The sequence below is a fragment of the Aptenodytes forsteri genome, unplaced genomic scaffold (assembly GCF_000699145.1).
Source record: "Aptenodytes forsteri isolate BGI_AS27 unplaced genomic scaffold, ASM69914v1 Scaffold188, whole genome shotgun sequence".
In the NCBI taxonomy this organism is placed as follows: Eukaryota; Metazoa; Chordata; class Aves; order Sphenisciformes; family Spheniscidae; genus Aptenodytes; species Aptenodytes forsteri.
In genome coordinates, this window is record NW_008794371.1 from 1,466,992 (window position 1) to 1,491,156 (window position 24,165).

Consider the following 24,165-nt stretch of genomic DNA (forward strand, 5'->3'; position numbering starts at 1 on the left):
GACCCCCTTTTTACCCCCCCCTTGCACTCCCGTGGAGCTCGTACAGCTCTGATAATAAAACCGGGTTACGCTGTTAGTGCTCTGTACCGGCTGCTTATATAAGATCAGGACGTTTTAAACAAACTCCTGGGCTCTTTCCTCCCAGAAGGCGGCACGCAGACCCCGAGCTTCTCCTGGCAGCGCTCCGCAGATGCTCCGCAGCCTCCAGCCCTTCCCTACAACACCACCCCCCAGGACTTTGATTTTCAGCTTGGAAAAAAAAAAAAACAAAAACCAACCAAACCCAAAGTTGTTGGTTCTCCCCCACCTCGGAGATTTTCTTTTCCCTACTCCCTTATCCTGCCTCTCATTTGTAATTTCAGCCCTGACTTGGTTTGGCGTTGCTCACAATATTTCCAACAGCTAAAATCTTACAAATTAAATCAAGCTCATGGCTGTTTAGAAATGCTCCAGCTCTCGTTAGACATCCCTCCCAGCGGCAGCAGACAGACACGTAAAACACAGCATTGGTCCTTATAACCAGGTCAGGACAGATACGCTTTGATAATGAGATTTAAATGTACTTAGAGTTGCAAACTTGCCTGGGAGCATCCTGGCAGAATTATTGCCACCTCGGAGAGAAGGGCAAAGGAAAACCCACAGTATCGGGGCTCTCCTGCCCACCTACTCTGTCACCCCAAAGTGACAATTTTGCTGCCCAAGCTTGTAAGAGCTGCTTTCCACACTAGCTGCTTGGTCTCTGTACGTTTGCGGAGCAGCTGGACCCAGACAATCATGATTTCAGCAATTCAGGATGCAGGAACAAGCTGAGGACATCCAGTTCCCAGGGCTTAAAGGGAAATGCCGGTGAAAATTAGGGGTCAGGACTACTGGTTATTTCCCCCACCCCCATCAAAATACTGTCACACCACTTCTCCTTCAGCAATGGCAGCACATACCAAAAAAAAAAAAACCCAACAAAAAACAAACTCCCAAAAAAAGGGAAAAGAAAATGGGACAAAAGCCTTTCAGGAGTTTTGGAGGCTGCTGGCAGCTGCACGCGTGTGGCCGAGGAAGCTCACTCAGCTGCTGTCCTCAGGCTGGCTTGGCCCTGGCTGACCCCACAGAGCTGGCTGTACCCGGGCACCCAGTCCCCTGCCTGCACCCTGACCCACCGAGCCCCCCATGCCGCTTCACCAACCCTCGCCACCCATTTTCCCTCCTTAGTCCTTTTCCCCTCACTTTAAACACTCTTTTTTCCTCTTTGTTCTCAGCCAAACCATTCCAGACAACTTTGTCGTCTTAAAAATAAACAGGAAAAAAAAGAAGGAAAAAAAAAAAGGCAAGGCAGATTTCAGCACTTCGCAGGGGTCTTTGGGTGGTGTTGCCATGGGGTGACGTTTCTGGAGGCTGCTGCTGCTGGGGACCTTTGGATCTGCTGTGCCAGCATTGCCTTGCTGCTGTGTGCCTTTGCGAGCTTAAGGTGCAGCTCAGCCCCTGCCTCCCCCGCCAGCGCTCTCCCCATGGGAGTCTCAAAAAAATTAATTGCTTTCCCAGGTGGGAGGAACCAGGAGAGGTGTGGCATAGCCCTTGGCACATGGTAGGAGATGGAGGATGATGCTCTGTGAGCTGGGTGCGGGTGCTCTGCAGGAAGGGATGAGGTTTTGAGGTGCTGCAGCGCTTCCCAAAGCCTTTGGCCCCAGCCAGGCTACGGGGGATCCAGTGGGATTTCTCCTGTTCTCAACGGGATCTCCACGGGGTCCTGAGGGCAAAGCTTTGCTTTTCCAACCAGCAAAATATCCGCTTTGGTCTGTGGTCCAGGATCATCCTCCTCTTCGTCCTCAATGTTTTCTCCTCTGGAAGGGATCAAGGGTCCCTGCCCTGGGTGCAGCGAGCGCCCATCCTTGCTCTTTTCTCCTTGCAGCCCCTTTCCGGCAGCAGACAAGTCCAGAGTGCCACCAGACAGGACCCAGAGATGACCAAGGAAGAAGACCTACCGGACTGGAATTCATCCAAGGAGTTTTATGAAAAATATGAGCCGAAGGAGGTTTTGGGCAGGTAAAGCTTGTTTTTGGGAAACTGTGGTTTCACATACTCCAGTACCCGATAGGAACAGTGTCCCCGGGAATCTGACATGAACAGGGCCCATAGCAGCGTGGGGTTAAAAATAGCATGAAGCAGCACTTTCCATCAGCTCAAAATCTGTCCCACCAAGACAGGGTAACAGAGCGAGACCCACTCGTGCATGAAAATACCAACCAGGCCAGGTGCCGATGGCACGGCCGCAAAGTCGGGCTGGACAGGGAGAAATGGAAACGGAATGAAAATCTTGTCTGTGTTGTCCCTGGCAGGGGAGTGAGCAGCATCGTCCGTCGGTGCATTCACAAAACCACCCAGCAGGAGTATGCCGTGAAGATTATCGACATCACGGCAGGTAACATATCACCCAAGGAGGTGCAGGAACTGCGAGAAGCCACCACTAAAGAGATCGACATTCTCCGGAAAGTCTCAGGCCACCCCAACGTCAGTAAGTCAGGCTCTGAGCATCAGGGCAAGGGGGTTTTCTGCCCCATTTATTCTTCAAGGTGTCCCCAGGAAGGGTTTTTGGGGTGAAATCCCTGGAGGGTCAGACCTCCGATGGTCCTAACGCAATGCAGGGCACCTACTTAGAGCATCGTTTGCTCTACCTCCGTGCGCACGCTAGCCATGCCTATGCTGCCAAGGTTGTCTCCTAACCAAAACACTAGTGAAGATCAACTCCTCATTAATTCAATTAGCAATTAGATCAGCAATTTTTAGTCCGTTAATGGACAGGAACACTGTGCTCACAGCCCCCATGTTTTATTGCAGTCCAGCTGAAGGACAGCTATGAATCCAGCACCTTCTTCTTCTTAGTGTTTGACCTGTAAGTACCAGCTTGCCTGTCACCGCAGCACCATCTCCCCAAGCCCATTCCTGCTCTGCAGATGGCCAAGAGCCAACACTCGCCCCAGCTTTTTATAGCCCAAACAGGGCAAAGCGGGGGGACAACCAGCTCTTGCTTAAGGTAGAAACGAGCCTTGATTGCTGCGAGCCAGCTCATTGCAGCCTTGCCGTCGGCAGTGTTTCCCATCCGTCAGCGGCTCAGCGCTACTCAGGTTTCCCCGTAACCTTTGGTGGGAGCCATCACGCATCCCTGCGGGTTATTTATATGCCCAGCGGGACCAGGGCACATGTGACACCATGACTCCTGACACCGCTGACCTCCATCATGCTGCCCTGGAGGGGGATGGCACCAGGAGAGCCCCGTCCCTGTCCCATCCGAAACCCGCCCTCTCCAGGGACAGCCTTTCCTCCTCTTGCCTGATGTTTTGCAGCAGTATAGAGGCATTTTTACCCCTTTTTATTAACAAGTTGGCTTGTCATTTTGTGCAATGGGTGCCCTGGGGCTGTTAAGGGGCAGCAACCCCCGGGCGATCCTCCCCAAGGGCTTGGGGCCGGTTTGCCATTGCAACTCAGCCGCTGCCTGCCTCCATTTTCCCTCCCATGTGTAGGATGAAGAGAGGGGAGCTCTTCGACTACCTCACCGAGAAAGTCACCTTGAGCGAGAAGGAAACCAGGTAAGGCCAGATGCAGATGGCTGAAAGTCATGTTGCAAAAGCAGAGCGCGGGTTCGAAGGACGACCTTGCAGCCAGCATGGCTCCCATGGGCAAAACAGCACCCCAGGCTGTGCCCCTGCGCTCAGACACAGGGACTGAGCTGCACGGTCCTTGTCCCCATCCCCATCCCTGGGAGCACGGTGCCAGTGGGCGTTCGGGCTAGGAGAGATGCTGTCACCCATCCCCAGGAAGATCATGCGTGCACTGCTGGAAGTGATCCAGTACCTCCACTCCATCAACATCGTCCACCGGGACCTGAAGCCAGAGAACATCCTCCTAGATGACAACATGAACATTAAGCTGACGGACTTCGGCTTCTCCTGCCAGCTGCACGAGAACGAGAAGCTCAAAGGTAGGAGGATGGTGAGGCGGGGACGATGCTGGGCTTGCCCATGGCCGCTCCGTTGCTGCAGTGTCCACAGGGAGTCAGTGGAGTCTCTCCAGCCCCACTGTCTCCTTGGGGCCAGTCTCACTGCCGCTGGTGCAAATTGCTGCTTGGGGTGCCCTCCTGCTCATGTGCGAGCCTGGCTCTGCCTGCGGCACAGCCTCCACACCTCACTCCTTGCCATGAAGAAGTTGCTGCCCATTAGGAAAACCATCCTATTCTTTCCACTTTTTTCCCCTCCAGCTGACCATCATTACCCCATCCATTTACTGCCCAACTTTAAGGTTTTTTCCCACTCCTACCCTATGAAGGGCCACATAACCAACAGCGGGCATCCCCCCGCACTGGCATCCCCATTGCTCTCTTCACTCACATTTTAGCCCTTATAATCCGCCAAGAAAAGTCACCAGTGAGATGCACACAAGTTGCAGCTACTCCCTGCGAGCACCATCACTGCAAAAATCCCACCTGGGATCCAGACCCCCTCATCAACTGCTCGGGGGTGGGTGGGGACAGCACAAACCCTCCTGGGTGGCTCAGGGGGATGCTCTACCCCATCTTTGCAGAGATCTGCGGCACGCCTGGCTACCTGGCCCCCGAGATCCTGCAGTGCTCCATGGACGATGAGCACCAAGGCTATGGCAAAGAGGTCGATATGTGAGTGAGACATCTGCCTTTCTACCTCGCCCCTCAGGCTGCTCCCAAAACATGCATGGTTTGAGGCACAGCAAGAGTTGTGCAGATGGGAACCAATTTGAGTGTTTGGAAGGAATTAAATAATGCACTGAAAAATGCCCTCAGGGGCCGTGAGGGGCTGTCTGGTGACGAGGGGGCTCTGGCACAGAGCTGGGGGAGAAGCAGCCTGGGGATGAGCCTGTCTCCCTGCTTTGCCCCATCAGGGAAGGGGGAAAGCGACATTTTCTGCTCATAAAAATCAACTCAGGGGCTGGAATCCAAGACACAGGGCTTTATAAACACACTCCATGGTGAGACATGAGCCGGAGGCAGCCCTCAAGAGAGCAGCCAGCTCAGGAAAGCCCATCAGAGCTCAGTCTGAGCCCTGCAGGGACTTTGCCACCATTTCTGGTGGCTTTGGGCTCAGGTCTGCAGTGGTCAGAGCTATAAGCAATCACTTGAGACACACCAGGGCATTTCAGCCCCTTTTCAGTTTAAATACCTCCATTAAGCCCCATGCCAGGACACTTTGCACACCACAGTCTGAACTGAGACAGCCCCAAAGCACCCAGCCTTGCTGACACCCGTGTCCCACCACATCCCACCCTCCTGCATCCTCTCCCTCCCCTAAAAAAAACAAGAAAGGCAAACACCTCCAACTCACAGCTTCCTCCTGCAGCATCTAGGAGAGCAGCTCTACATCAACTCAACTCAAAATCCTCAAGCCCCTCCCCAGCAGCAGGGCAGCCCCTGCTTCTTATTACCCATCAGGGCTAACGAGCCTCAGCAGTGAGCTCAGCCTCCCTCGTCAGACACCACGCAGGGCAGTGTCCTCCTGGTTTTCCAGGGTGGCAAAGTGCAGCGTGCCCCGGTTGGGGGGAGGCACCAAGCCACCCTTAGGGCGTGGATCTGGCCGGGTGCCCTTGGGGTGCTGCCCAGGGCTGGAGGGTCCCACTGGGCTGCCTGCAGGTGGAGCACCGGGGTGATCATGTACACCTTGCTGGCCGGCTCGCCTCCCTTCTGGCACCGCAAGCAGATGCTGATGCTGCGGATGATAATGAACGGGAACTACCAGTTTGGCTCCCCAGAGTGGGATGACCGCTCGGACACCGTCAAGGACCTGGTAGGTGCTTGGGGATGGGAAAACCTTTGGGAGGTGGGTTTTGCAGACACCTGGGACACCCCAGGTCAATCCAGTGCCCTGGTGCAGATCTCCCGGTTCCTGGTGGTGGACCCGCAGCAGCGATACACAGCTGGCGAGGCGCTGGCCCACCCCTTCTTCCAGCAGTACGATGTGGAGGAGGTCCGGCACTTCAGCCCCTTCCGGAAATTCAGGGTGAGGTTGGGTATGGGGGTGTCTCAGCATGCCGACCCTGAGCCCAGGAGCTGCAGGAGACGAGTGGTGGGATGGGTTTTGCAGCTGAGCTGGGAGAAACTGGGAGTTCAAGAAAGCTGATGGACCTGGGCTTTGGCAGGATGCGGCAGCCTGGGTGGAGACCCTTCTCCAAGCACTGTTTTGCTTACTTTCTGGTACTTCCTAAGGGCTTTTTCACAGAAGAGGATTAAATAAGAAAAGGGAAAAGCCTGCCTTCCCCGCAAATCATTAAAAAGGAAAAAAAAAAAATCACCTCTAAGGGGAAATCGATGAGTCTGACATCACATGGGTGCATCAAATGGTGCGAAAGTTGATAGAGGAATCCTTTCCCTTCCCTACAGCCAGCCATTAGGGCAGCTCAGAGGTACCCAAAGTGGCATTAGGTGACACATTTAGGACTGACCCATAGTTTTGATGTTAAGGGCACACTTGGAAAAAGCCTGTACTGCTCACACAGGACTAAATACCTGTGCCAGAAGCCGGGCTCCCTCCTGACTCCTCCACACAGATAGCAGCCATGTGGGATGTGTTGGGGCCGATCCGGTCCTGTTGTAGGACTGGCCACAAATTCCAGCCTGTTCCCCCCCTGTGCTGCAGGTGATCTGCCTGACCGTCCTGGCATCGGTCCGTATTTACTACCAGTACCGGCTGGTCAAGTCAGTCACCAGGGAGCTGGTGGTGCGGGACCCGTATGCACTGAAGCCCATCCGCAAGCTGATTGATGCCTGCGCCTTCAGGACCTACCGGCACTGGGTGAAGAAGGGGGAGGTGCAGAACAGAGCTGCCCTCTTCGAGAATACCTGCAAGGCCATTTTGCTGACCCTGGCAGCTGAGGAAGGGCTGTTCTGACTGCCGCTGCGTAAGCCGATGAGTTTGCTCAGACTTAAGGCGAGTAAAATATTTGAAAACCAACTGGTGATTTCTTTCGCATTTTCTTAAAGAGATACAGCTGGCCTCGGGTCAGGTGCCAATGCAAACCCAGCAGACGGCTGCGGTTTGCTCCCGGGCTATGCTTTAGGACGAGAGGAAATGGCCTCAAGTTGCGCCAGGGGAGGTTTAGATTGGACATGAGGAAAAACTTCTTTACTGAAAGAGTGGTGAAACATTGGAACAGGCTGCCCGGGGAAGTGGTTGAGTCCCCATCCCTGGAAGTATTTAAAAGACGTGTAGATGAGGCGCTTAGGGACACGGTTTAGTGGGCATGGTGGTGTTGGGTTGATGGTTGGACTCGATGATCTTAGAGGTCTTTTCCAACCTTAATGATTCTATGTCCCATTGTAAGGGATGGGTTTGGAGAAGCTGCCTCTAATAGAGCCATAACCAGCTGCTGCTCCTGATGTGCTCAGAGCAGCAGATCTGTTTGGGGAAGGCTCAGCTCAGCCCTGGAGCTGGACCCTTTTGGGGCAGTTGCAGGTGGAGGAGGGATGAGCAGTGCCCCGGAGGAGTGTCCTCGTCCACCCATGTGCTCAGGGCTTTGGTGGCAGAGCTTGTGGAAAGCCAGTTTGTAGCCCTTATGCTGGCTATAACACCTGGGAGAGGTGAGTCACTGGTTTGTGTCATCTATGCACTTAGAAATGAGCACACACGTGGTTTTGCCACTGTTTAAGGGTCAATAAAGGTGCCTTGTTTCACTTCTGGGAAGGCTCGGAGGCTGGTATGAAGCTGGACCGATATACAAGTCCCCCCTTCCAGGGACGTGCCCCCATCACTCCCCCCCAGCAGCTGCCCCTCACGGCAGCCCCATGCCGGTACTCACGGCGGGGCTGTGGGCGTTCGCTCCCTCTGGCTGGGGCTGGAGGTCAGAGCAGCTCTGGCCTGGTCCCACACACACGCACCCCTCTGCTTATTTAAAACAGACACTGAAAGGAGAGCTGTAATATCTACTACAGCAAGAGGACATTAAAGACAAAACGCCCTGCCTGCCATTCCCAGTCCCTGCTCATGCCCAGACATCCCAGTGCAGAAAGGAGTTTTAGCTGAAAGTATTTCATTTTAATTTTTAAAACTGTCCTGATGAAAGTGACTGCTGGGGGTTACTGTTCGTCTCCACAGGAGAAAATGCCTTCAGGTCTTCCTGAGCGACCTCTTTAGAGCTCGGGTTTGGTCCGGCTTTTCTTGGCCATGATGGGCGGGACGTCGGCAGCACAGCGGAAGCTGAGGTTGTCGGAGGCTGAGTCCGGCGTGTTCCCCATTCTCACGGGGAAAAAGAGACCCAAAGTTAGGGATCATTCCTAGTTAACGTTTACATCCTTCAATGTGACCCTCTGTAACGGACTAGAAACACCTTCCACTTCCCTTGAATAACTTCAAGAAAAGCATTTAATTCTAAATACTTGATGGAAAATACATGTGATTTGAGAAGCGATTAGGAACGTATTTATAGCACCAAAATTTTTAGCAGTATTTGTAGTATGTTTTCCTAACTGTTTCTCAGAAAAATTGAGTAGGAACAAACAAATGTCTTTTACAATAAAACCCCCTTCCAAATAAAACCAAGCCAGAAGAAACCACTGCGAAACAGCGCCTGGGCATTGCCCAGACCTACCTGGTAGTAACACGAGCTTTATGATTTGCAGACCCATCTGCAGTGTCAATCCACGAGGCACCTCTCAGGACCTGCATGTTCTGAGCGCGCTGCCTCGATGAGAGCCCCGGAATCAGGTACTCCGACGCGGTCCACTCCCAGGTGTTTCCCAGCAGGTCGTAGAGCCCTGAGACACGGACGGTTTTGCATCAGGATTATGAGAGCACATTTACAAGGGCTGCAAAAGCACTTTGATGTATGGGAGGGGGGAACAACATTCAAAGCATCACTGCAAGAGCATGGTTTAATGGTGAGACTAGGAACGAGAAGCTCTTTACTGTATTGCAAACTGGCCCCCGTTTACAACTCAACCTTCACCAAATCTCTCATTTAAATGTGTCTCATTGTTTCCCACCTGCGTGAGGGCATGGCATCCGCTGCCCTCAAAACAACACGCTTGGGATTTGCAGGTAAATCACATGGAAGTGCAAAATAACTGACTGCTAATTAAAAGCAGGGGACGGTTTGGTGCATTGAAGTGCACTAGGTGCACGTCCGCCAACTTCACTAACAACCATCAGTGCTTTTGCTGGGCTCGGTTATTCTGTCAAGATGCTGACGTGATCCTATGTCATATCTGAAACCTTGCTACAATGACGGGATTTTGTAATTAGCGTTGAATGGATATTAGGAAGCAGATGCCATCCCCGAAGCCAGGATGGGGATGTCTGCTCTGTACCATAGTTGTTCTGAGGAGGGAACGCTGCCACCGGCGAGACGCCGTGATAACCGTCTTCAGCTGTGTCACCCCTCGGGAAATCGCCCTGTGGGAAGAAAGATCACTCCGAGCAAAGACCCACCACGGAGACGACACAAAGTCCTGCTCTTCACAGGACTGTGTTACACTTAAATAATGGAAATAAGTCTCCATTGCAAATTAACTCTACGCAGCATTTCTGGCCGAGCGAGGAGATCAACCATCTAAAGTTCTCCCAAGACAACCCCCTTTTCAAACAAATTTACGTATGATTTTTTGGTTATGTATGAATTTCTGGAAGCACTGAAATCCTGGTTTCCCAGGGAAGCTGGGCTGAGACTGCTCCCTCTAAGGGTATTTCGGATAACCCACCAGGAGCTGAATTTCAGTACTCTGCAGGAAAGTTTGCATTGCTTCCCGGGACCACGCAGCCTGCTCAGGCAGCCACGCACACTCTGTGGTCGAGTTAGACACCACCCTCCTCAGAAGAGCTCAGCACAGACAGGATGATTTTTAGGATCTTACCTGCCACAGATTTGTACGGTTTGGCTGAAACTTGTTTCCCCAGGGATACACCCTTTCTGCCAAAGAGGAAGAGACACCCATTACCCCTGTGTCACTCCAGCCTCTGCATTTGCCTATTTTTAAACCAGGCTTTTATGACCATCCTTTTCTGCTCAGCTCAGGACACCGAGAGGGGTTATATGAACGGAGCTAGTTGGTCTAATCCCTAGAGACATTGCCAAGGAGGCGAGGAGAGATGGGAATCAGCAACAGCTTCCCATTTACAAACCATCGCTCACGCCAGGGAGTCCCGTGGTCCCCCCAGCAAGGAAGCGGAGAGATGGGAATCAGCAACAGCTTCCCATTTACAAACCATCGCTCACGCCAGGGAGTCCCGTGGTCCCCCCAGCGATCCCAGGAGCTGCTTTATGCCACCATCAATGTGTGGGGGCAGGTGGGTCACTCCTTGCCCCAAAACCCAAGAAATGGTATTTTTAGCTGGCAGAAGTGCTTTGTTTAGGAAGATACATTAAGACCATAGATAAGCCACTTCTTCTTCCTATATTATTATTATTTATTAGTATTATTATTAATTCGACTCCCAGGCCAAAAGAGGTGGTTCAGCCCCCCAGATTAACCTCTGAAAACGTCCCTGGATGGAGGTTTAGATCTGGTAGAACTAACATTACTCGGTGCCTCCGTTTGGAAAAAGGTCAGAGCTTGTCGTACGTACGCTCCAGTCCTCCCCTGGCAGCAAATTCCCACTCTTCCTCCGCCGGGAGCCTCTTCCCTTTCCAGGCGCAGAATGCCTGCGCATCGTTCCAGCTCACGTGCAGCACTGGGTAATCCAGCCTGTCCTTTATGCTGGAGCCAGGACCTGAGGGCTGGGAAGAATTGCATTGAACAGATTTTAATTGATTTTATAAATTTTTCAATTAAAAAGGGAATAAAGGACAGAACAGACCAAGGCAGGGAACGTGCAGCAACCGGAGATGCTATTTTTTTTTTTCCCCCCATTTTTGGTCGATAAGGTTCAGCACACACTAACACATGCACGCTCCCAGCATGGAGAGGACTCACCGCACTGGGTTTTTACTCACCTGTCGCCAAAAAGCCTTCTCGATGGGCAGCCACCAAGGGGCAGACTGGGAAAAGAAACGACACCAGATTAAAGCTGAACTGGCAACACCCCCCCGACACCATCCTACAGCAGCATGTGTAAACAAGAGGGCTTGTTAGTCTGGAAATGGTTAAATGCTGTAGTTTGAGCTGGGTTATCACGGGCATTTTGATAGTGCTTTCCAACAGAGTAGAGGCCTCTGCTTTTACAAGTGAAAATAGATGAAGAAGCCCATGCTGTTTAGTTTTTTCTGTTTCAAGGTTTGATTAATAAAGTACTTTGAAATGCGCTTTGCTCTCTCCCAGCTCACTGGAGCATCTCATGAGTCCAGTCTGACAGTGTTTGGAGAGGATGTAAACAGAGGAATGCCATAAATCGACCCAGGCTCAACCCTGCTGTTAATTTCAAAAGCAAAACCACCCAAGACTAAAGAAAAACCACTGAGAATGGCCAGACTCTGCACTGAGACATAGCTGCTACTCAGTGGAAAAGCAATACCAGCAAGGGTCTCCCCTCCTGGGTTTTTTTTACTTAAAACAGAGAGGTCAGACAGGGATGTGATCAGAAGTACCATCTCCATCATCATCACTGAAACTCATCCCCATGGGATTTAGATTTACCTCCAGTTTTTGGGTGACTTTTTTTTTCAGCTCTTCGGATAAGAAATCCTCAAAGACAAAGCTCCAGCCAAATGCTTCTGCTTCTGTTTTGTATTTCTTTTCTCTAACAAACTCCCTGGCATAAATACAACACGCTCAGGCATCTGGGTAAGAGTTCTTCAAGAGTCGCACCACCAAATACAGCGATCTGCACACGCAACAAGTTCAGAGCAAGGCAAAACGTACACGACCTACAGACACCCCATCTGCGGAGAGTCCCGGCTCCTCCCTGGCACAGCTCCAGCTGGTCTGATACAGATTTAACAGATAAAACAGTCCAATTTGCATCTGTTCACAGATCTGATAGTTTTTATGTTACCTATACAGGTAAACTCATCCTGCACCCTGGTCTTCCACAAAACGTAATTTTGCACGGATCAAAAATCCCTTCAAGTCACTAAAACCTACGGCTGCTGTTAGTTACATGTCCCCAAAATGCAAAAAAATGTCACATACTGCTGAATAATCTCACCCTGCTTCTGTCCCATTTGTTTCCCCATTGCCCAAGTTGCAGTAATTGCCATTACTGTGTGTGGCTGGGCACTTAGCGGTGGGTGGAAGTACTGGCTCTTTTTAACCGGCAAGGGCTCAGCCAGGCAAAGAAAGGCATTTCCCCCAGTGCGTTTATTAGTGCTCTGTACAAGGGTTTCTGTAAAATACATGGAGGAGTGGTCCTGTATTTACAAATGGAAACTGAACCTATAGGAACCTGAAATCTGAAACAGTACAGCCCTATTAGCAAGAAAAAGACAGACAGATAAAAAAGCATGTTTGCAAGGAGAGAAAAGGAGAGAAAAGGAGAGAAAAGGAGAGAAAAGGAGAGAAAAGGAGAGAAGAGAGAAAAGGAGAGAAAAGGAAGCATGTTTGCAAGCTACACTGGTAAGATGCTTCAGGCCGCACCCATAGAGGTGATCTATTACTGAAAGACACATTTTTTTGTTCTAATGAAACTGCTGGGAGCATCCAAGCATTGGCTTTCAGACCCAACCAGCCCCAAAAGACCCAGCACCATCACCTGCACCGTCCCTGAGCTGCTGAGACCCCGCGAGCCAAACAGACCCCAAACTTCACTCTTACCTGAAATCCCTGTTTGTGATGGGATATTTGTCGATAGCAAATGGCTTCACTGTCACCTCCCTGACGGGCCCCTCTTCACTCCTCTTCTCCAGGGAACTGGATCCCATCTGAAACTTGCCCCCAGGCAGCTGCACCATGCTTTCATCCTTTCCAAATGCTAAAAGTGAAGAAATTCGGTACAAGAACTTTCATTTTTAAACATGACCGCACAGGACAGCACGCGTTATTTGCCAGAAAGTCACTTCATGCACTGGAGGTAGGGTGCAATATAGTAAGTGACTGTGATTAGCATTTATATAGGTCTACATTTTTTTGGTAACAAGCTTAAAGTATTTTAAAGTTACATTTTCAGTGTCCCTCTTGGGAAAGGAACTGCTCCAGTCAGGTGAAATCAGCAAAGCGGCTCCTTTAAATTAATGGTTTGCTGCAATTAGAAGAAAGGGAACCTATGCGGGGAGAAGCAAAGCGATTTTCACGGCTTCCCTGCGACAAGCCGAGGCAGAAGGACCGGCGAAAGCAGCACCAGCTCACGCACTCACCCCGCGGAGCGCGGCCGCTGCCCAGCACCCAGCAGCACAGCAGGAGAGCCAGCCCCAGGCCCCCGGGAGCCATGCCGGGCAGCGGCAGGAGCTCCGGGGAGAGAAAAGCGAATCACCGGCGGAACCGCAGGGCTTTGACCCAGAAGAGCTGCGGGCTCGGGGAAGCGTTTCCGGGCCCTTCGCTCCCCCCCTCCCCGGGAGGGCGGCCAAGCCCTTCCCCACGCCGGGCACGCCTCCACGCGTGGGCGGCCCGGCCACGCACCGCCACCCGCAGGATCACGCGTGTGTATTTCAGGATTACTTGTTTTTTTTTTTTTTAAGAAAAGGGATACTTTCATAACATGGCAGTTACGCGTAAAGGTTGAAAAGCATTTCGTCTCCGCACGTGAAAAGCCTCCTGCTGCCGGGGCCAGCAACAAAACCAGCACCAGCCTTGAGGCATTTGAGTGTTCCACAAGCAGAAGCAGGTTTTTGGGGGGTGTGGTGGTGGTTTTTTAAAAAAAAAAACAAACCCGTTGCTTTTCTAGTCATTCAGCCAGCCACCTGTGACTAGGGAAGGAAACTCCTGTCCATTAACATAACAAAGCACAGCTTTGTTATTAGGATTAGGGAAAATCACAGTAGGACTGCAGAAGCCTCTTCCCCTCCCATAAACCCAACCACCTCTTCGGGTATTGCTAGTTGTCCGTAAATAGTTTAATGCAGCAGTTAACACAATGGGGGTATTGCTAGTTGTCCGTAAATAGTTTAATGCAGCAGTTAACACAATGGTGGATTTTTAACGCTGTTACGACAAGGATAATAACACGCAACACACTTCAAGCCACTGTGGAGTACGTTAACTCACTCAGTTCCATCTGCGAGCAAGCACAGAACTACGAAGCGATTGGCTTAATCCAGCTTTACGATGGACTGACCAAATTCCAGGTCTGAACCCACACCACGCTAGAAGCAGAGCCTTGAGCAGCATTTTCACAGCCCTCCTGCCATGGCAAGTATCAGAGTCAATAATGAAGTCCAGCACGCAGAGGCGGGAGTCAGAAACTGCAAATCAAGGCCTGTAGCCCACCACTGGTGACGAAGGCTGCGAGCAGAATGTTCAAGAGTTTGGCCCAAGAAAGGTAAAGTTTTAAATAACCGACACACATAAAGCACGGAACGTAACAGTTTATTGGGTAAAAAGGAAAGCAACTTCAGTTGTACACTTCAGTGAAATTAAAAATAAATAACTGATTTTTAGAGCCAAATATTTGAAGAGTTGCTAATATTTTGAGTGGCCATGTTTACCAAAGAGGGGCTGCTCGTTACAGCACAGTAACTTCCGTTGCTGGGCAAACCCACTACGGCTAAGAAAAGAGCGCCTTCGGGTGGATTTCTTAAAGACATTCCATGGGGCACTCCCAGAGATGACCACCGTCAATGACAGCAGACCCAACTCAGCCTTTAAGAGAGGACATTCCAGCTCGCATAATTTCATCCACCAAGAGAATGTTGCTAGCGATCACCGTGCTAGAAATATTAAATAAATATTGTTAGAATATCCATTTCAACGTAGTCAAAGCCAACTCGGCTTCATTTCTGCCTTTCAAGACAGCTTCCTCTATGCGGGATCCCCTCGATTCCATATTACTCTATCAATTTCAACGATCAAACACCCATCGGTATTTAAAGTGAAAATACTGTAACATTTACCATGAATGAAGCAGTTGCTTTTTGACATTGTAATTATCCCAGATTCCAGCTGCTGCAGCTACCATTGGCTCACCTACAAAGTAAAACAATCTTTGAATAACCAGTTCACATAATTCAAAGTAAGACTTCCCGCTCTCTAACATCTGATATTACTTGCAACATCCAACGCAGTGTTAACTGTGTGCTTTATCTTCACAAAAAAACTTAACCAGAATGCGTTTAAGTACTACGGCATGCCAAGACTGCCCGCAGCACAGGACACCTGCCAAGGCATTCCACATAGCTTTTTATGAAAAAGGGTACAGCTTTCTGCATTCAGAGCAACTTTATTCTTCATGGAGCTGAGCCATGACAGTTTCTTACTAGAGCATCATCCCATTATTTTAGAAGATTCTTACCAGTGTTCAGATCAACTCCAGTGAGTTGCCCCGATTCTGCATGTTCCGTCTGAACCTTCACTAGTGTTTCCTGGGGATCGTAACCAGAGTTCTGAGCGAGAACCTTTGAGAGAACAGAGACATTATTTCATGTTGTTAATTAGAAGAGACCTCCAGCAGAAAAAGCAATGGGTCACAGCATGCTTTAAAGCCGCTTTATTCAGGAGTCCCTTATACCTTAGGAATGATGAGCAGAGCATCAGCAAAAGCTTGAACTCCAAGCTGGGCTCTTCCTTTTACATTAGGTTTATGCTTAACAAGAGCATTAGCTACTGCCACTTCTAGTGCACCTGCTCCTGGAACCACACATCCTGCAAGGGAAAACTCCACGTTGAGACTTCGCAACAAGCACCTACTCCTATTTAAACAGTTAATTTTTAGTGTAGTTTCATCTCTTCCCTCATCCTTAAAAAAGACAGCTTGTATCTGTAATCTGATCAGGTAAGTACTTACACAGTTATCAACCACTTGTAGAACACAAGGTGTCAGAACAGTAACTAAAAGCACTTCACACTGAAATACACTTAGCTTGGTGTCTGACTGCATCGGATACCAAGGAAGCTGATACAAAATTCACTGATTTTGAGATGAGTTTCAACAGAAGATCCTTAACATCACTAAACAGAGCTGAGACTTACCATCCTCAATAGCGTTTTTAACAGCACGCAGACCATCTCTTACTGCATCCTTGATTTGTGTGAGCGTATGCTTATTTGGTCCCCTGATCAACAGGGTAACAGAGCGGGGGTTGTCACATTTCTCAATAAAGGTGTATTTCTCTTCACCCTGTAGAACAGGGTTATGTGTTCATGTCATACATTTGCTTAATCAACATACACACATAATTAAAAAAAATTGAACAGACACTTTCAGATTCAGTTCTGCACTAACAGCACTTCAAGAAGTGACGAGAAGCAGCAGAACCTTGTTTCCGTTTTCTCAATTTTACAGATATTAAAAGCATAATATGGAAATAACAACAGGAAAACACACTATGACAAGAGCAAATAACCAGGTAGATGTTCACATACAAGTGCTGTTCACGTACACTGGGATGTGAAATGCCTCCAGCCTTTATTCATGCTCCAGTGTAGCTCTTAAAACACTGAAGAAAAATCCATGCACGGACATACCAAGACAAAAGAAGAGCTGGCATCAAGTGAGGCATATTTAACCTGGCTTCAGCTGAAAGCTTAGTCCTACTCACCAGTGTATACTCATAGACAAGCCCTGCGTGTCCCAGACAGTCAGGAGTGAGATCCTCCACAGAGTTCATGGCAGTACCGCCACATGCAAGGGTCAGTCTGAGAGAGAACAAATACAGCTTAGCACTTGCTTTATATTAAGTAAAGTCTGAAGTCACTAACATAACAACAGTATTTCAGCACGCAGAACACTGCACTTCCTAGGCTTGGAACAAGTTTGTTTCTGTTCATGAAAGACCTCTTCACAAAAATAAGCTTGTACAATTAAGTCTCCTCTATAGGTGTCTACATCTGAAGCATATCGATAGCTCAAATTCCTGCATCACTCCATGTGCTGAACTGACATTTCTATGGTTTGTACAAACTACCCTGAGTTACACCTTTAAGAGTTGGACAGACTGAAGTGGACTTTTTAGTGCAAGTCCTTGAAGGTGGATTCAAGCCAGACTTGATTCATTGTTCGAGTTTGAAAGAGCAAGTTATCTTACCCCCTCCTGTCCCCAGGAACTGACCTTTCCATGTTCCTCCTTTTAGCTCTCCGCAAAGCAACTATTCCTTCTTTTGCAAGTGCATCCAAGGAAAATGGGTCAATTCCCTAGAAACAAAGAAAAGTGACCATGAGTATAAAGGAAAAGCTAAAAACACCCTCCCTTAGTCTGACACTAATGAGTAAGTTCTTCCTCAGGGCTCAAAGAAGATCTCAAGAAGGAACTGTACGCATATATTCAAAAGTACATCAGCCTAGATTTAGCTATTTCTGAAGAACTGTATCAAGTGAGTCAAACAGCACACGGCTTGCCAAGAAAGCCAGCACTTCAGATTAATTTTTCTAGTTAGTTATACCCTTCATCTCACCTTCTGGTTGATCACAATAAATCCTTTATCTGAATCGCCACAGACTCTTCTTTTCAAGTCTATGATTTTGTTCACTCTGTCTTCAATGAACTTTCTTTCTGCTTTCACTAGCTTCTCTCTCTCTTCAGCACTTTTATAGAAGAATCCAGAGCTCACCTCTCTGAAGGAGAAAACAAAAACAAAAAAGCAGTAACTAACTATCCTCTGTGCTGTAGAAATAAACTTAAGTATAAGGAATCAATCCTTTCAGCTACATTCTAAAAAAATAAAATAAAAAAAAATGAGAACAAACAAGACACACCCCCGAAACCAGCATGCAACATATAGCTGTTCCTGCTCTCTAGTTCAGAGCTCTTCCATTTGAAACTGAGCGAACTCTGAAGTATATTTAGATGTTTGCTCTAGAATATAAAATTATGCCTAAGAAAGGAAGGACTTCCAGCCTTTCTTCAATGAAACAACAAAATAAAAACAACTACGAAGCTCTGCCTGACAAAGACATTTTCTCAGCCACCAGCTTCCCCTTTCCAAGAACAGACTGCAGAAGGAGCATCACCTCTTCCATTCCACCTTCTACACTACCTGCCTCGCTCTAGAAGAGTCTATGCAGTCCTTTCGGTTCTTATTTAGACACACCTTAAATAAAAGTCTTCTAAGACAGGAGCGTTTTCTGCTCCTCACCTTATTGCTGTGTACTTACGTTTTCTCATATTCTAGAGATACATTGCAAGTAAGAACATAAGCATCTTCCACTCTTTTCTTCATGTCAGGATGACGAGCACCATGATCCAAAACCAGCCCCCTAATCAGCCTGAGAGATTAAAAAGCATTTTGCGTGTCAACATACACATACAGAAAATACACACTTCATGGAAGTGCAGACCACCCAGAGAATTGACAGTGCAACTGGTCAAACACGAACTGCCTGTGCACTTGTGTTGGGAGTAAACGACGACCATGTATTCCACTTCCAAGGGCATGCCCATTCTCATATAAAAAGCATACCAATCGGAGTGTGAAAAAGGAATTTACTCTGGCATAGTGTCTGACTGCATTAGCTACTGAGGAAGGCTAGTGCAGAATTCGTCCATGCCACTGAGGTAAATATAAAGCCTATGGAATATCCAGCCAGATGACAACAATCCAGTTTCCATTTATCGAATGCCATTTTGTACTTGTAATGAACAGATACAAGCCTAAAGCATAATCAAGCCACAGACACTATTACTAAGAAAAAAGTATTTATTCAACATTGTTATGTAAAAGCCTAAGCCAGTGTTAACCTTTGCTATTCAAAAATCTCATCAGGGAATCAAGTTCAGTGACTGGAGAACTTCTGCTGTCTAGGTAACTTATGGCTAAAATCTGTATTTCTGCCTTTCTTTCACCCCTTCCCTAGTAACTCTTCTAGTGGTAGCTTTAGGACACCCGAATTCTCCTAAAAAGGAAACAAAAACCCACAGACTACTCAAACGTCAGGGCACCATTAAAGTGAAGCTCAAGGATACTCATTACTTACGTTGTGTCAGTTTCTGATTTGTGCTTCATCTCCATAATCTCTACCATGTGGAGGTCAATAGGCTCATCCGGTTTTCTGACTGTCAAAACAGAATCTACTACAGCCTGGAATAGAGAGGAAGGAAGAAAAAGCCCCAAAACGACCATTAGTCTTCCAAAGTGCAAGTTCACATCTTTCCATCCACCCTTCACTCAAGTAATAATCACAGCACTTTAAAAGCTGGACCTCTTCACACAAAAAGAGGCAGAAGAGACATGTACACTTACCTCTGTTAGGATGTCAGCAAGCTCGGTATGAACTTTAGTACGGAGGGATGTTCTGGCAACATCTATAAGGGTCTCCCTGTCCATTTCCTTGGTTACTTTGACCTGCTCCAAAACTTCAAGTGCTTTTTCCTTTGCAATCTCAAATCCTTCTGCTACTATTCTAGGGTGCAAACCCTAATGCAAGGAAAGAAGGAAAATCATTAGACAATAGAAGACAAAATGGTACTTTTTCACAAATAGAACCTGTGGTTTCAACATTCCATGTAATGTCAAAACATAGGGAATATGCATCCCACAAAGACAAGAAAATGTACTGTCCTTCTGAATACATATAAAAGGAATGCAAATCCTTCCAATGCAGAGGAAAAGTACAGATTATTCTAGCACAGAATTGAAACCAAGGGAACTACAAAGCACACTTGGGTGTTCACTGTGCAATATGAATGCCTATTCTGTAACTTACAACATCCAAAATACCTAATATGAGGGAGGATCTCCTTGTTAACATACAAGTAAAAGAAGTGATTTAACTCACACAAAACAGACAAAAGTAACAGCAGTTATCAGATAAAACCTTATTAAAAGCTACAGTATCCACAATAAGCGGTTTTGATTTTGAACAAGTCTTAAGTCCTCCTCTCCAGCTTTTCCCCATTTGACAAGTTTAAGCAGAAATACATATTCATTTTCACGTTTGACTTATGAGTATTAAGCATTAAACACAAAACAAGTTGAATGGTCTCAGATGAAGCTTTTAACTTGTCCACCTACGAAAGCAATACTGCATACATACCTCAGAAATATAGAGGTCTGCCTGCTTTAGGAGTTCTCCAATGATCAAGACATTTGAAGTGGTACCATCTCCAGTGATGTCATCTTGCGCTGTTGCTACTTTTGCTATCAAGGAGGCTGTGGGGTGTTGTATTTGCTAAACAAAAATAAGAAGCTGAGCAGTAAGCCTCACTGCACTGGTACAGGAAGCAAGCAATCTGAAATCAGCTTAACAAAATATTTAAGGACTAGTCGATGTTTTCATGATTCATGTCAATTTGGCAGGTTTCAACAAGTAACACCAATTAACAACAACGATCACTTTGACAATAGGTTGATTGAATTAATCCATGTAACACTATTTCCCCCCTCAGATTATGCATCTATACACAAAAATGTTAAGTGCTAAGAGCCAAACTAGCCCTCAACTCATGAACTTGACAGAGCCCTTTTCTCCTTTAGGCAAAGGATGCACCATCACAACTAGACTGTTGCTGGTGCTAAAACCAGCATGTTTAGGGGTTAATTTAGGAATCTCTGCACGATCAGTGCTGTACATACCCTACCTGGTTTGCTATTTCTTTGGCAGTTTTACTCATTCTTATGAAACTAAAGAACATTCAACTAGTTTGTTGCTTGTCAGTTCCTCTGATAAGTAGTAACATTTGGTGTTCCAGCTATGGACATCATTCCTGTCTGGCCAAACTTCACAACCACCACACACGACCATACGTTACTTACACAAGTCAGCCTCTTAAAGTTATGGAACACGCACATCACTTAGCATCTCCAATGGCTGACTGAAGAGTATTTTAACAGTATTTTAACCTACAGAACAGTATCCAGGTTGGTGCTTGGTAACTGTACTAGAGCGAGGTAAAATCAAATGGGACCATTTATACTGTCGTTTAGCTTTTTACCATTATTTTTTTTTAAAGTACTACCTCTAGTGTCAAAGAACTGATGTAATGAATTCTTCCTGTTTGCCAGATCACTGCGTATATTAACTTCGATACTTTATGCTGAATTACAACAGACAGCTAGTAGAGTGAAATACTCCACCACAGGCTGTGCCCACCCAGGGGGGATGTGGGCACGCTGCAAGCCGACAGCCCCAGGACCCAGGGCCCACGGTGGGCGCAGTTTCCATTTATCGAATGCCATTTTGTACTTGTAATGAACAGATACAAGCCTAAAGCATAATCAAGCCACAGACACTATTACTAAGAAAAAAGTATTTATTCAACATTGTTATGTAAAAGCCTAAGCCAGTGTTAACCTTTGCTATTCAAAAATCTCATCAGGGAATCAAGTTCAGTGACTGGAGAACTTCTGCTGTCTAGGTAACTTATGGCTAAAATCTGTATTTCTGCCTTTCTTTCACCCCTTCCCTAGTAACTCTTCTAGTGGTAGCTTTAGGACACCCGAATTCTCCTAAAAAGGAAACAAAACCCCACAGACTACTCAAACGTCAGGGCACCATTAAAGTGAAGCTCAAGGATACTCATTACTTACGTTGTGTCAGTTTCTGATTTGTGCTTCATCTCCATAATCTCTACCATGTGGAGGTCAATAGGCTCATCCGGTTTTCTGACTGTCAAAACAGAATCTACTACAGCCTGGAATAGAGAGGAAGGAAGAAAAAGCCCCAAAACGACCATTAGTCTTCCAAAGTGCAAGTTCACATCTTTCCATCCACCCTTCACTCAAGTAATAATCACAGCACTTTAAAAGCTGGACCTCTTCACACAAAAAGAGGCAGAAGAGACATGTACACTTACCTCTGTTAGGATGTCAGCAAGCTCGGTATGAACTTTAGTACGGAGGGATGTTCTGGCAACATCTATAAGGGTCTCCCTGTCCATTTCCTTGGTTACTTTGACCTGCTCCAAAACTTCAAGTGCTTTTTCCTTTGCAATCTCAAATCCTTCTGCTACTATTCTAGGGTGCAAACCCTAATGCAAGGAAAGAAGGAAAATCATTAGACAATAGAAGACAAAATGGTACTTTTTCACAAATAGAACCTGTGGTTTCAACATTCCATGTAATGTCAAAACATAGGGAATATGCATCCCACAAAGACAAGAAAATGTACTGTCCTTCTGAATACATATAAAAGGAATGCAAATCCTTCCAATGCAGAGGAAAAGTACAGATTATTCTAGCACAGAATTGAAACCAAGGGAACTACAAAGCACACTTGGGTGTTCACTGTGCAATATGAATGCCTATTCTGTAACTTACAACATCCAAAATACCTAATATGAGGGAGGATCTCCTTGTTAACATACAAGTAAAAGAAGTGATTTAACTCACACAAAACAGACAAAAGTAACAGCAGTTATCAGATAAAACCTTATTAAAAGCTACAGTATCCACAATAAGCGGTTTTGATTTTGAACAAGTCTTAAGTCCTCCTCTCCAGCTTTTCCCCATTTGACAAGTTCTGTAATGCAACAAGTTTAAGCAGAAATACATATTCATTTTCACTGTAATGCACTCATTTTAAGCAGAAATACATATTCATTTTCACGTTTGACTTATGAGTATTAAGCATTAAACACAAAACAAGTTGAATGGTCTCAGATGAAGCTTTTAACTTGTCCACCTACGAAAGCAATACTGCATACATACCTCAGAAATATAGAGGTCTGCCTGCTTTAGGAGTTCTCCAATGATCAAGACATTTGAAGTGGTACCATCTCCAGTGATGTCATCTTGCGCTGTTGCTACTTTTGCTATCAAGGAGGCTGTGGGGTGTTGTATTTGCTAAACAAAAATAAGAAGCTGAGCAGTAAGCCTCACTGCACTGGTACAGGAAGCAAGCAATCTGAAATCAGCTTAACAAAATATTTAAGGACTAGTCGATGTTTTCATGATTCATGTCAATTTGGCAGGTTTCAACAAGTAACACCAATTAACAACAACGATCACTTTGACAATAGGTTGATTGAATTAATCCATGTAACACTATCTCCCCCCTCAGATTATGCATCTATACACAAAAATGTTAAGTGCTAAGAGCCAAACTAGCCCTCAACTCATGAACTTGACAGAGCCCTTTTCTCCTTTAGGCAAAGGATGCACCATCACAACTAGACTGTTGCTGGTGCTAAAACCAGCATGTTTAGGGGTTAATTTAGGAATCTCTGCACGATCAGTGCTGTACATACCCTACCTGGTTTGCTATTTCTTTGGCAGTTTTACTCATTCTTATGAAACTAAAGAACATTCAACTAGTTTGTTGCTTGTCAGTTCCTCTGATAAGTAGTAACATTTGGTGTTCCAGCTATGGACATCATTCCTGTCTGGCCAAACTTCACAACCACCACACACGACCATACGTTACTTACACAAGTCAGCCTCTTAAAGTTATGGAACACGCACATCACTTAGCATCTCCAATGGCTGACTGAAGAGTATTTTAACAGTATTTTAACCTACAGAACAGTATCCAGGTTGGTGCTTGGTAACTGTACTAGAGCGAGGTAAAATCAAATGGGACCATTTATACTGTCGTTTAGCTTTTTACCATTATTTTTTTTTAAAGTACTACCTCTAGTGTCAAAGAACTGATGTAATGAATTCTTCCTGTTTGCCAGATCACTGCGTATATTAACTTCGATACTTTATGCTGAATTACAACAGACAGCTAGTAGAGTGAAATACTCCACCACAGGCTGTGCCCACCCAGGGGGGATGTGGGCACGCTGCAAGCCGACAGCCCCAGGACCCAGGGCCCACGGTGGGCCCAGCCACGCTGCCAGTCCCCAGCACGTGAGACCCCGCGGGGTGACACCAGCCCTCGGGTAACCTTCACCCCTACAGGGGGGAAACTGCGATACAACCCCAGACGCGATGGGAAAGCAGTATGAGCTGCATCCATCAGCCAGATTTAAACACTTTCCAAGCCCATGAAGAATTCATGAAGAACTCTGCTGTCTTAGGCCTGCTCGAGTACAACAGAAGTATGCTGCGTCCCGTAAGCAAAACAGAAAGCGAAAAAAATGCCAATATAATTAAACAGTTTGTGTTTCCTTTTTAATTGCCAAATTAGCACACAAACTTTATTGACCATCTACCAAGCTGCACTTATTTACCTTCCTCCCGAAGGACATTTTCCCCTCAACGCACAGGGCTAAATATCCCAGAAACGCAGGCCGGGGGCAGTAGGGGACGCGGTCCCC

The 24,165-nt window shown here is 47.1% G+C and overlaps 3 protein-coding genes across 3 annotated transcripts; 1 reads left to right on the forward strand and 2 right to left on the reverse strand.

The window, feature by feature from the left end:
- Positions 1-1,257: 1,257 nt before the first annotated feature.
- PHKG1 (phosphorylase kinase catalytic subunit gamma 1) lies at positions 1,258-6,965 on the forward strand. The gene is made up of 10 exons (XM_009287297.2): positions 1,258-1,318; positions 1,902-2,037; positions 2,331-2,506; positions 2,830-2,884; positions 3,513-3,578; positions 3,807-3,970; positions 4,570-4,660; positions 5,648-5,801; positions 5,889-6,014; positions 6,651-6,965. Exons 2-10 carry the CDS (start codon positions 1,955-1,957, stop codon positions 6,900-6,902), a joined length of 1,167 nt encoding a protein of 388 aa, XP_009285572.1. The 5' UTR covers positions 1,258-1,318; positions 1,902-1,954; the 3' UTR covers positions 6,903-6,965.
- Positions 6,966-7,966: 1,001 nt separating this feature from the next.
- On the reverse strand, positions 7,967-13,344 carry SUMF2 (sulfatase modifying factor 2). The gene is made up of 9 exons (XM_009287309.2): positions 13,234-13,344; positions 12,695-12,851; positions 11,579-11,693; positions 10,939-10,983; positions 10,572-10,722; positions 9,860-9,915; positions 9,317-9,401; positions 8,599-8,764; positions 7,967-8,246 (listed from the first exon to the last, which is right to left on the reverse strand). The coding sequence occupies exons 1-9, from the start codon at positions 13,304-13,306 to the stop codon at positions 8,141-8,143; spliced, it is 954 nt and encodes a 317-aa protein (XP_009285584.1). The 5' UTR covers positions 13,307-13,344; the 3' UTR covers positions 7,967-8,140.
- A 1,038-nt stretch (positions 13,345-14,382) lies between these two features.
- CCT6A (chaperonin containing TCP1 subunit 6A) lies at positions 14,383-24,115 on the reverse strand. The gene is made up of 13 exons (XM_009287322.2): positions 24,079-24,115; positions 22,613-22,747; positions 21,760-21,933; positions 21,494-21,597; positions 18,123-18,233; positions 17,423-17,582; positions 17,080-17,162; positions 16,570-16,666; positions 16,001-16,148; positions 15,540-15,673; positions 15,324-15,426; positions 14,926-14,998; positions 14,383-14,742 (listed from the first exon to the last, which is right to left on the reverse strand). The coding sequence occupies exons 1-13, from the start codon at positions 24,094-24,096 to the stop codon at positions 14,670-14,672; spliced, it is 1,413 nt and encodes a 470-aa protein (XP_009285597.1). The 5' UTR covers positions 24,097-24,115; the 3' UTR covers positions 14,383-14,669.
- Between the last annotated feature and the right edge of the window lie 50 nt (positions 24,116-24,165).

What these genes read in the sequence shown, in the direction of transcription:
- PHKG1 (XM_009287297.2), top strand. Translation starts at nt 1,955, where the DNA reads ATGACCAAGGAAGAAGACCTACCGGACTGGAATTCATCCAAGGAGTTT. An exon ending in TTCTTCTTAGTGTTTGACCT is followed by an intron (nt 2,885 to 3,512) that starts GTAAGTACCAGC and finishes TCCCATGTGTAG; the next exon opens with GATGAAGAGAGGGGAGCTCT. An exon ending in CGAGAACGAGAAGCTCAAAG is followed by an intron (nt 3,971 to 4,569) that starts GTAGGAGGATGG and finishes CCATCTTTGCAG; the next exon opens with AGATCTGCGGCACGCCTGGC.
- SUMF2 (XM_009287309.2), bottom strand. Translation starts at nt 13,306, where the DNA reads ATGGCTCCCGGGGGCCTGGGGCTGGCTCTCCTGCTGTGCTGCTGGGTG. An exon ending in CAGCGGCCGCGCTCCGCGGG is followed by an intron (nt 12,852 to 13,233) that starts GTGAGTGCGTGA and finishes CTTCACTTTTAG; the next exon opens with CATTTGGAAAGGATGAAAGC. An exon ending in TGCCAGGGGAGGACTGGAGC is followed by an intron (nt 9,916 to 10,571) that starts GTACGTACGACA and finishes CCTCTTTGGCAG; the next exon opens with AAAGGGTGTATCCCTGGGGA.
- CCT6A (XM_009287322.2), bottom strand. An exon ending in CAGACCTCTATATTTCTGAG is followed by an intron (nt 21,934 to 22,612) that starts GTATGTATGCAG and finishes TCCTTGCATTAG; the next exon opens with GGTTTGCACCCTAGAATAGT. An exon ending in AAAAGGAGGAACATGGAAAG is followed by an intron (nt 16,667 to 17,079) that starts GTCAGTTCCTGG and finishes GTTCTCTCTCAG; the next exon opens with ACTGACCCTTGCATGTGGCG.